The following is an 11,598-nucleotide window of genomic DNA, read 5'->3' on the forward strand; positions in this document are numbered from 1 at the left end:
ATTGCATGAAGACTTGATCTAGCTGTGCAAGACAAGTATAACATTACTTAAAGGGAGCTTTTCAAACTAAGAGTCTGACACTAAAATGTACTGTATTTTCGAAGATGTAGTATGCTTTAACAAACAGAAGAGTCCTTGAATGACAGCTTTTGTTACCCTTTTGTTTGATGGTGCTGCATTGAAAAATTCAGGTTATGTCTATGCCTTTCTATTTCTGGTTTTGATTTCTCTTCAACAGCGCTTCAAGAATAAAAATTGACTCAAAGCATGAATAGTAGAAGTCGATGGATACAGTAAATGTTAGTCTGGCATTTACTGATTACTTCCGTCTGGGGTTTTTTTTTCCCAGCTTCGTTTGTTAAATGCTTAAAGGCATTCTGTAGGCCATTGTATTGTTGCAGAAATGGGGAACTCAACAAACATATTGCAATTTAAAATATATCCGGTGGAGACCTTTGGGCCAATTTTGAAAGTGGAAATTGATAGAAATGGTCATTCTTCCCAAGACCTTCCAGTCTGTCCTGCGTATTCAACTGCTCATCCTGTGTGTAACTCGCAGCCTGGACAAACAAGGTCCATTTGTAAGATTGGCACCAGAAGAATAGGCAGGGCACATGACTTTTGTACTCATAAATCAATTATTATCTAATAAATCCAATGCATAAACGGGGCATTGCTTCCTCCAGAGCTCAGCTGCTTCAGTTAGCACAACTTTTCCTGAAGATGCTATGCTTCTGGATGAAAGTACAGGAAAAATTGTGATATATCATGGGTTTATAAACACAGGAAAACAGTGGTTACTGTACGTGTAACTGTATACAAAATGTATGAATTTTCACATTGTGGACTCAAGAGGCTGCCCAAGAAATCAGAGAGAGGACAAAAAAGAAGCTATATTTACTTAGTCTGAGGGGAAAACCATCCACAAATTATCACAGACAGGAAAAATCAGACATGCCTTACCCAGGATGCTGGTTTATTACCACTGTGCCTTGTGCTGCTGGTTCACAGCTGTAGGAGCCACCATTTCTGCCCTTCCCATGGCTTTCCTTCTTCCTTCCTCCTAATGCCCACCAAGCCTGGCAGTTACAGGTTTCTGAGACTCCTCTCTGTGCCACTGCTGTCTTACTGTCTCCTCCCTTTGACTTCTGTCCGTCCCACTAGTCTCTCCTGCCTAAGGCCAAGCTGTAAACTCTCCAGGACAGGGAAATCCACATTTCCATCACAGTAGACTTTGCTCAATATGAAGAACAAAAAACCATCTGCCAACACACAATTTAAAGCAGTTATTTAAAGTGAAGATGAAAATGATAGCTTGGTATTTCTTCTTGTCCCCTTCTAGGGTCTTACTCTGCTGAGCTATGCCCAGATTTTCTGCTTCTGTGTATTTCACCACATAAAGATGATCTAAAATGGTATGAAATCTGACTATGAATAAAAACTTAATTTCTCGCTCATTCTGTAAGTAAACAGAATCATAGAAATCACAGAAATACTGAGCTTGGAAGGGCCTTCTCAAAGTGACCTCATCTGGCCTTTGCCTCCTGTCCAATATACAATCCCAATTGCCCTTGCTGCAGCTTGTGACAGTGGCTTCTTGTCCTTTCACACGGTTCTTGCCCTTCTCCTCCTGCTGGGAGGAGTTAGGGGTCTGGCTTCTCCATTACCCTTGTTATCAAGTGGAAAACAGCATCTAGCACTGTTCTTCACTGTGTCTTCTCCAGAACAGGCAAGTCTAGCTCCCTAAGCCTCTCCTCACACACCAGGTGCTCCTGACCCCTCATCACCTTGGTGGCCTTCAACGGACTTGTTCCAGATACCAGTGAGACCTCATATCCTTGTTTCCCACAGCTTCTAACCCAATGATAGGTTTTTTTACCTACCTTGCAATCCACTCATCCCATCCACACTTCCTCCTTTTGGCTGTGAGGATACTGCACAGGATACAACTGCAGCCTTATCAAGGTTTCACTCTCTATCAATCTGTTCTTGGTTTTTCTTTAATGTATGTCAGGGGTCAAAGGTACCTGAAAAAAGAGAGACAAGCAGGGTATCTCTTCTGGCTACTTGCAGCAGAGCGCAGAGTAACTGCTTTAGAGCACTCACTGTTCTCCTCAGAAAGTAATGTTTGCAAAACTGAGGTGTTTGTAAGGATTGATTTTCTGTATATAACTCAAGAGCAAGCATATCACAAGATTTAAGTAAGATAAAAAGTAAGGCTGTGCTTGATGTGAGGTGCAGGAGTTAATCAGCTGTAGATAAGAATTGATGAGGTTTTATCATCCCAGCTATAGAGAGAATGACTGTGTTTCTTGGCCTCTTGATCACTTCAGAGAGTAAGTGAAACTATATATCAACCCATGTTTATCTGTGCCTGAGAAGTTCTTCAGGAATAAATTGAGCTCAGAACTCTTCTTAACCTTTCCCCTAGTTGGGGCTTAAAACTAAGCTCTCCCTCTGGTTTTTGAGCTGCTTCTCTGGCACACTGACAGCATGTGAAGTATCCCATCTTCTAGTTGACTTCCAGGCCAATGACAGAAGTGTTCATGAAGTTATGAAATAATGAATCTGAAAGTTAAACAGAGACCATCTGGCTTTCTTTGCTACAAGATTATAACCCATGGCGAGCTGGCACATCTGCATCTAGGTACCACCTAAGCACACAGTGTCGGCTACAAATTTAGGGAAATAGAGCTGCTGTTGAAAAATACCAAGGTAATTGTCTTCTTTTATATCACAAACTGAAGTTATAATATCACACTGGAATTAGCTGAGGCAATGGTTCCCTTCGCTCTCCTAACCTGATCCCCCCATGGGAAGTGAATAATTACTTAGCCTCTAAATCCACTGGATTTAAGAGAAAACCTTAGGATGCAAGTTCACAAATACTCATACTGTGAACAAACTAATTGCGTAAAGAGACTGAAATCACTGGGTAAGTAGGGCTAGGCCTTGGAAGTCAACAACTGTAGGCTTGGAAATTCTGCATATGTTATTCTTTCAGATCTTTGTCTTAGCACTGCAAACAAGTCTTTTTTTTTTTTTTTCTTTTTTTCCCCCTAATCCCACCAGATAACCAGCTTACAAATGAAAAACATACAGATGAAAAGCCTATGAAAGGTATTGTTATGAGTTCTGTCGCAGAATTCAGCATCACAGACGCTTCATCAAAGGGTACCAAAAATGAGAAGAAATTGTCAGCTGCGAGCACATCATCCATTGCTTCCCTGGAGAAATGCAGAGAATTCACTTACATTGAAGATGACTCATCTGTACATCAGAGAGACAGTGACGGTAGGTTTCATAAACCAGATCACATATAAGTTGATTAAGTCATGCCCACTGCAGGAGCATTATGTGTATCTAACTTGAAACAACTGCTTACGCGCTGAAGAACCTAACCAAAAGCAGCACTGAGTTGCTCTGCAGACTTTTTTTTGACAAATTAGAATCTATAGAAGATGATTTTAAGTTGTCAGTGATGTTAAAGTCCTAGAAGACGAGCTTCAAGCCAACCATGCAACAGAGCATTTGCACTTTGGTAATGTTAGCACAGAGGTATTTAGTGTCGGTGTCAGTTAAACAGAGCATCTCACACAGAGCCACGTCTCCCCAACAGCAGAGGCTTTTGCCAGTGATGCTGAAGCAGCTGCTATGGCTGCTGAATAGATGCTGGTTTTGGTGGTCTGCACATTACTTCTATGGTCTGGTATATGCAGTTGTTGTGTGGACCATCACATACAACTCTGCCGTGCTTCTGATCCCTCACCAAGCCCTCCCTCTGCTGCCCACGCTGCACAGCTCCTGGGGGTCAGGGTGAGGAGCTATCTTCATATGTTGCCCTGCTTTTGCAGAAAACTGTCTCTAATGACCAGGCCAGGTGGATGCACATGGATAGGGTGTTGGCTTGTACTGGGTTTTGAAAAAGCCAAGTGCTATAGAAGTTATTTATGAACCAAAATTGTAGCAGAAGCCAGGGTTCAAGGGCATTTTTGCAAGTGAACTTTGCTCAAACATGACATGCTCTGGGCAAAATAACCATAATAACCTTTTCAGAAAAGGAGCTGATCTTTTCTATTGTGTAAAATACCCTCTGTGCTCTGCTCTGGTGAGTCCTTACCTGGAGTCCAGCACTGGCATCCCCAGTACAAGAAAGATACTGAACTGCTGGAGTGAGTCCATAGGTGGCCACAGAGATGATCAGAGGACTGGAGCACCTCTTCTATGAACACAGGCTGAGTGAGTTGGGCTTGTTCAGCTTGGAGAAGAGAAGGTTCCAGAGAGATCTTAGGGCATCTTCTAGTATCTAAAGGGACTCCAGGAAAGCCTGAGAGGGGCTGGTTATTAGGGAGTGTAGTGATAGGACAAGGAGGAATGGGTTTAAACTAAAAGAGAGCACATTTAGATTAGGTCTTCGGAAAAAAATCTTTACTGTAGGGTAGTAAGGCCCTGGTACAGCTTGCCCAGAGAAGCTGTTTTGGCACCTGCAGCCCTGACAGGATTCAAGGCCATGTTGGATGGGTCTTTGGGCAACAAGTTAAAGAACCAAATACCTGCATTACTTTTTATAAGAGTTTCTGAAGCCATAGTATAACCAAGAGTTAATGAATAGAAAGGGTTGTGGAGACTCATTACAGACCAAGAGGTATGACTCCTTCTAATCTAAATAATACAACACCCTGATCTTAGCTGAATTAGGCTGAGAACTGGTTGTTCCAGTGCCTATGAAAGAAGTGCTTCTGTGGAGCATTTTTAAAATTTCTTACGTGTGCCTTTAGCAATAATGGATTGGTCTGGACTAAGAACTTCTGAAGAAGTTCAGCAGATCAATGCAGTATACCACCATGCTCTCCAGGAAGCCTCACCATCTCCATCGTATCACTGAACCTGTAATAAAAGGGATGTCCCTGAGACACATTAGAATGCATTTCATTTCAGTGAAGGATATGAAATATTTATTTCATTTAAGGGACTTATCCTCTAGTCCAGACAGTCATTATTTTCTGAGTTTGCTGACTATCTGATTGGGACCCTCAACCATTACTGGCACACAGGTGTGTACCATGTGATGCAAATAACAGATTTCATCCTCCTTAAAAAAGCTAAAAGTGAAGGAAATTAACAACAAAAAAAAAAACCCAATCTGTGCTCAATTAATAATGTTAAGGGCTGGATGGAAGCCAAGAAAACCAAAGGAAGCCAGATTTGTGGATGTCACTGAATACTCTGCTAACTCTACTCTGACAAGTTACTGCTTATTCCAAACACATGAGGCCAAATCCTGTTCGGTGGTGCATGGAGAACCTCTGAAAGCACAGCAATAGCCAAGGAAATGGGTGATTATTTGCTTGCCTGTGCTCAGAGAGGAGCAGATCCCATGATCATAGGCCTCACCAAGAGTGACCTCAGCAAGAACTGGACCAGGTTTGTTCACAGCATCACCTGCATGAGCAGAGGGTGAGCTGACAGCCACCAAACAAGAGCAGGAAGATTTAGAGATGAGGCAGGCTAGCAAAATTATTAGATGTTCTTGTTTTGTGGTAATTAATCTACTAATGTGGAGAATGAGAGCTGAGGTCGTCGTTCTCACTGAGATGAAGGCAGAAATGCCGTTTCACAAACAGCAGGGATAACAGAAGAGAAAACAGGAGATTGCATCTTCCTTTATGCAGTTTGTGGTTAATTTATTTTCAAATATATAAATGAATGCATAGGAATGGATGTTTAATTGCTAATATCTATTATTTATATACATTACCCCACTTAAAACAGGACAAAAAAGCCTCACACATGCAGATTTTTCGAAATGTGTTACATCCATTATCACAGTTCATGGTGTGTGCTCTGATGGGAATTTAAAAGCATCTTTGCTGCACATCACAGAGTCTGTGCTGAAACATTACTTTACTATTAAAATCTTGTGCTTTTTGTGTGCTCTCTTTCCTGGGTGAAGCCCTAAGAATCGTATCTGTTCTCTCAAAATTACATAAGCACCATTATGGTTAACACAGTCAAGAAAAAAACCTGTTATTAGAAAACAGATCTTTGGAGAGGGAATAAAATGGAAAGATTCTTAATTGATATATAATTTTGGAATTCATCTCTCCCATCTATGTACAGGAAGGGAATTTCATAAACAGAAGATATCTAAAAAGAATAGTCTTAATTACACCATGGACTACTGGATAAAATGATTACATTTTCTACACTGTAAATTTCATACAATTAAATGCAGCAGTGTCACCTTATAAAATGTTTCAATTTTATAATTATTTCAGTTCATTTAGTTAGGAAAAAAAAACATAAGCATGAATTTACTAAGTATCACCAAAATCCAGTCATTCTTATTCTACAGAACTGACTTAGAAGTTAGTTGTGCTTGTCTGAACTTAAATAGATCTTGACATATTTAAATAAGTATTAAAATTGATAGCATTGGTGATGATATGCTACTTAGAAAGATCAGTCACATACTATTTATTCCTGCTACCTCCTTTAACAGCTTTTTTTTTAATAAAGAAGCTGGAATGATTGTTTTTTATAAATTTTGTTTTTCATCAAGAAATCTTTCTCAAAAAAAAAAAGAGAAAAAAAAAAGAAAAAAAAAAGAAAAAAGAGCATAATTCTGGAAACTTCCTGGCAGTGAACTTTATGTTACGTGAGAGAGAAAATGCCACAACAGAACCAATGCAGTTGAATGAGTTCACAGTTAGTCATCCTAGGGCAAGAAATGTGGTTATAACCATATGCTTTCCTGCAAGAACCAATGAAAAGGCATTCATATTGTTGAAGGCTTTTTTCCTTTCCAAAAACAAGGAAAGGGGGGGGGAAATTTAAAAAAAAAAAAATCAAAAGGTCTGGGTCTTTGCACTCCAACTGGATTCACACAGTCAGAATCTCACACCTGCTCCGAGCCCTGCTGCACCCGGAGGCAGCTCCCCAGATGCTGCAGTTGGAACGATGGGGAGCTAATTAGTTGATTTTTGAGGGGAACAAATAACATGCAAAGTTTTCATGGCAGTGGCCAAGTTTTCAGGAATATTGACCGGCTTCTAGCTGATGCTATTTTCCAAAGTTTTGTCTCTTTTCAAAACCTAGCAGCCCTGTGAGTGAAAAGGTGAGACCCTCATTTGGGTGGGGAAGCAGAAGGACCCCCTGGGCTGACAACTGATAAACATGCTGCCCTCTGTAACTGCTGTTCCCCACACTTGCTTTTTCTCCCTGTCTTTGATTAGGCAATCTAGCTGTCCTTAAACATTCTTACTGGAACAGAATGTTTTTAGAAATAAAACTATTTCTAAATGATTAATTCATTTTTTTTTTCTCCTGTGTGTGGTTTCGGTTTTGCTCATCAGACCATCCCAGGAGATTATCCAGATGCTGTATTGGATTAATGAGCCAGGGATACACTATCCCAAGCATCCAGACTGACCACATACAAAAGCAAGAACTAGACCTGGAGAGTCCAAGGGCCAATCTCCTCAATCTTTGAGCACTTGCACACTGACTTCCAGCAAGGACTGAATCAGAGCATACCAGACTGACAGCCCAGAAAACAATTGTTTAAATAAGAAAGACTCAGTTCTGAACACTTATGCAGGCAAAGACACCCCTGAAAGTTTTTTGGGTTTTGTTTTGGGTTTGGATTTTTGTTTTTTGGGTGGGAGAGGTGTTGATATTTTTTTCCCCTTCCTAGGAATAGCAGGAGCAGTCTAACGACTTTTATCTTTAATTACAAACTCTTGTGAAAAAGAAAATAAAGACCAGTGTCATGGGTGCTGGTCAGACAGTACATGTGGCATCACAAACCAGCAGCATTTCCAAACTCCTGCAAGACTGTAAATCCCCCACCCCAACCCTGCAGAGCATCCCTGCTGCAGGAGACTTACCCCTCCAAACTTTGCTGCCACAAAATACTTTCATTCAAATTATTTATATGCTGCTGTTGTTTTCCCAGAACAAACAACATAGAAAATAAATACCATGGGAGTATTTATCATCAATGTATTTTTAGCCTACCCTACGTGCTGTCCTTCATCTCACTTCTGTGTAGTCACACTAGCCTGAAGTTGGGTAACCAAGCACGCCCTTTTTCTTATGTCTCGCTGCTTTTCCTTTTTCTTAGATGAATGTGCAACACTTATCCTGGCCTGCTTGTTCTGCCAATTTTGGGACTTTCTTATAATGCTGCCTGATACCTGTGAACATTGGCTGACAGATACCTGTTGTCCATCCAATAGATACTACCAGACCTCCAACGAAGACCACGCCAACAATGACTGCAACTGTGACTGTGACATTGATTGCAGCCTTTTTGAGTCCTGCCACGAGACTGGTGAATGCCTGGAACTTGCTATGGAGATTTCAGAAGTCTGCTATCGCTAACAGGAAAATAATTCACAAAAGTCCTCAAAACTGCCTGAAAATGAACTGGCAAGAGTATAAAGGAGACTTTTTTCTTTTTTTTTTTTTTTAAAGATAACAATAATAAGCAGGGTATTTGCCAGCCAGGACTATGTGCATCATGCTGCTCCCTCCCCGGAGGTCTGTATAGCTGTACCATTCTGGTTGCATGATCTCACAAACTGCTGAAACCAATAAAGGGCAAAGAAGCATCTTTTCCTTTGCCATAGATGACAACAGAATTCCTAAGTGCCAAGCGTGCTCGATGCGTTACCCGCTGTCAATCCGATGCTTTTATAAACCTCTAATTGCTTTAAACATGGATTTCCCCCATTCATAAACACAGAACAAATTAGGACATTATTTTAGGACTGATATATATTAGTTCATCTTCCTAATGGATTCATACATAAACATGTATTACACGTTGTTGGTTATTATTAATAATGTATGATATAGCATCATTTTATAATTAAAAATTTATTTATTCAATCTCTTAAAACACACTTATATGCTCAGTTTAGGTAGAAAAGAAAATTAAATGAATTAGAAACCATGCTAGCGGTAATTACAGCAAATGTCTCTAAAAATCTCCAGTGACTTTTGTAGAGGAAGCATTTTAACAGGGTAGTGCCATTCGACGGCGTATTAATGTGCGCGCCTATGGTTATGTAATAACAGGTTATGCCTATTGTTCATTAGTTATAGGAAAGGGCTCCTTAAGTGTAATTAGCCTAAATGGGAATTGACTGCACACTTCCAGAGGAGAATTACCCTGTGGATAGCCAGTAAGTCCTTCGCCTGATTTTCGTTTGTAAGATTTCTGCCAGCAGCAGAACATTGCCACCTACTCCAGTGGAAACAGGCGTCTCCACCTGTGCACAACAGATTACCAAATGAAGGTATCTATCCCCATCGTGCTTTCAAACTCCCTCTATCTCTTTTCTGATGGCAGGTCTGATTAATGAAAAGGAAATACATATTGCACGTTACACATATGACAACAAAAGCATGTAAATTCAGCTGCCTGGGGGCTCAGAACGCGTGCATTAAGCACAGAGGAAAAATACAGAGTTGCTTGCTCACATTAGATATTTATAGACGAACACCAAAAGACAGTGTTGGCTTTGTTTAAGCACTAAAACTTCTCCCCAAACCCCCACTGATCTCAGTGCAGAAGTGCCTGGGGAATCCCAAACAAGAATCCTGGACAAGATACCACGGTCCTTAGTGTTGCTGAAATCACTGAAGCCAATTGTTTAATTATCTGATTTTCAAATCTTCACTCTTGACAAGCAAATAGTTCATGGAAACAAAAATTCATGGGTTGTTATTTTTTTCCCCTTAACTTCTAGAAAGTCCATGTTTTAAAAACATCAGGAAGTAAGTAAGTAAGTAGAACTGCTAATGATCCTTGTACAGGTATCTTACAAAGCTTAATGACCTAAGGACAACAAACTTTAGAAATGCAGCAAGCAGCACAGTGTACCTTGATTGTGTGCTCCTTCCAGGACAGCAGTGCAAGGTAAAAGAGGCTTGTTTCTTTTAATTGCAATGGCACATGGTGAGTTGTAGACACCTAAAGGAACAAAGTCACTGTCAGTACAATGTATTAGGCCACAGAGGCTTGGATCATTCCACTTTCTACCATTAGGTTGTCCTCAACAAAGTGGCTAGTGGACTTGTATGAATAAAAACACTGACCCAAAGCATTTAAGAGTCAGAAAAGGAGAAAATGTGTCCCACATACCATTTCTTAGAGAAGTACCACTGTAGGTGCCCGTTGGCAGTCCTTGATTTGATGCTTCTGCTATCTAAAAGAGATTTCCTGTGCAACAGCTGGAAGGAGCCCAAGAGACAAACCCAGAGGGTGGTGCACGCCAAAATGTTGCCACTGAGGGACCCCAAGCATGGAAACCTATCTTGCAAACCAGGACGTCTTGTACCAGCTCTGAGCTTGCAAGGTGATACTCATTGACCACACTGGGATCATCCATGGCAGGTGAGGTCTCCGTGCATCAGCTGTGGAATTGCACTAAGTGGCACAGATTTGTCTTCAACCCTTTTCCTAGGAATCATCATTCAAAAAAGCTTTTATTCATACTGCAATCCAGAGGTTGGCAAACTGAGATCATGTCTACTGTAGGGCATGGGTGAGGTCAAAGACAGATGTCCAATGGTCACAGTCATAGCCATGGCAGATCGTGATGTCCCAGTTGTATGAATTGAATCATGCTGGGGGATATATTGAGAGCTGCTGCTGCACTGAATGGTTCTGTTGTAAATAATGCAGCAGTATCTCCTTGCCTGCAGTGTACAGTGACATGTACCCTGGTTTCCTGTTTTAGGAAGTAGATTTTTTAGATGCCTTCTGTATAAGCAGGGAAACCTTGAGAACAATGTTATTTCATACAACAAAGCAGAAGCAGCAGCTTGTGATGACTTTGTTTTCTGCCATATAATTGCTAAGTGCACCACTGTATTCTCATGACATGCAGGAACCTTTTAATACATTGACACAGGGAAAGTCAGTGAGACTTTTCCATGTCCTATTTCAGAAGCTGGGTTTCCTCTTTGGAGATCCATCCTATTCCCACATTAAACTGACTTCCAGGGCCAGAGAAATACCCATTTCTCAGATTTGAACATTGGTAGACATTCCAGCGACACAGAAATTTTTGGAACAATTCAAAGCTCTCTCTGTATTTTTTATTTACTGGAAAGGAAGGTCTGAGTGCTTGAGTAGGAGGCGTTTGGGTGGATGGCTGTTCTGAACATGTTGGACTCAGCTGCGCTCCCGGAGAGATGTCAGCTCCACAGCGTGTGAAACCAGCTCCTCAGAACAACAAATAGAAGTTACCATTTTGCAAATGGGAACATCGCTTCGACACGACGCCTCTCCTCAGCACCATAAAAGCGCTGACAGATTGGTTGGGGGAAGAGAGAGACAGAGATAATAACGAAAAGCTATATTGCTACCTTCTACAGGAAGGGACCACGGGATGTTCTCTAAGGATGTCCTCTTGGAAATGACCCAGCAGTCTCATGCTTAAGAGGAAATGTCTTTTCACCTCCTTGCACTGTGTTCTCAGGACACAACGCTGATCAGAACACAAACTCCTTACCACAAAAACTGTCATTTGCTAAATGTCGTACTGCACCTTGCATGAAGAGGACTGAGCATGAAAGGCCTCA

General features: G+C 41.0%; 1 protein-coding gene across 1 annotated transcript in view; it reads left to right on the forward strand.

The window, feature by feature from the left end:
- MDFIC2 (MyoD family inhibitor domain containing 2) overlaps positions 1-8,385 on the forward strand; it is a gene marked incomplete at both ends in the record, with an annotated part of 45,671 nt that extends 37,286 nt beyond the window's left edge. The window contains 2 exons of the mRNA XM_084269412.1: positions 3,073-3,294; positions 8,126-8,385. Of these exons, the coding sequence (XP_084125538.1) occupies positions 3,073-3,294; positions 8,126-8,385 (482 nt within the window). The remainder of the gene's footprint in view (positions 1-3,072; positions 3,295-8,125) is intronic.
- Positions 8,386-11,598: the final 3,213 nt, after the last annotated feature.

The sequence above is a fragment of the Gallinula chloropus genome, assembly GCF_964237585.1.
Source record: "Gallinula chloropus genome assembly, chromosome: 12".
Taxonomy (NCBI): Eukaryota; Metazoa; Chordata; class Aves; order Gruiformes; family Rallidae; genus Gallinula; species Gallinula chloropus.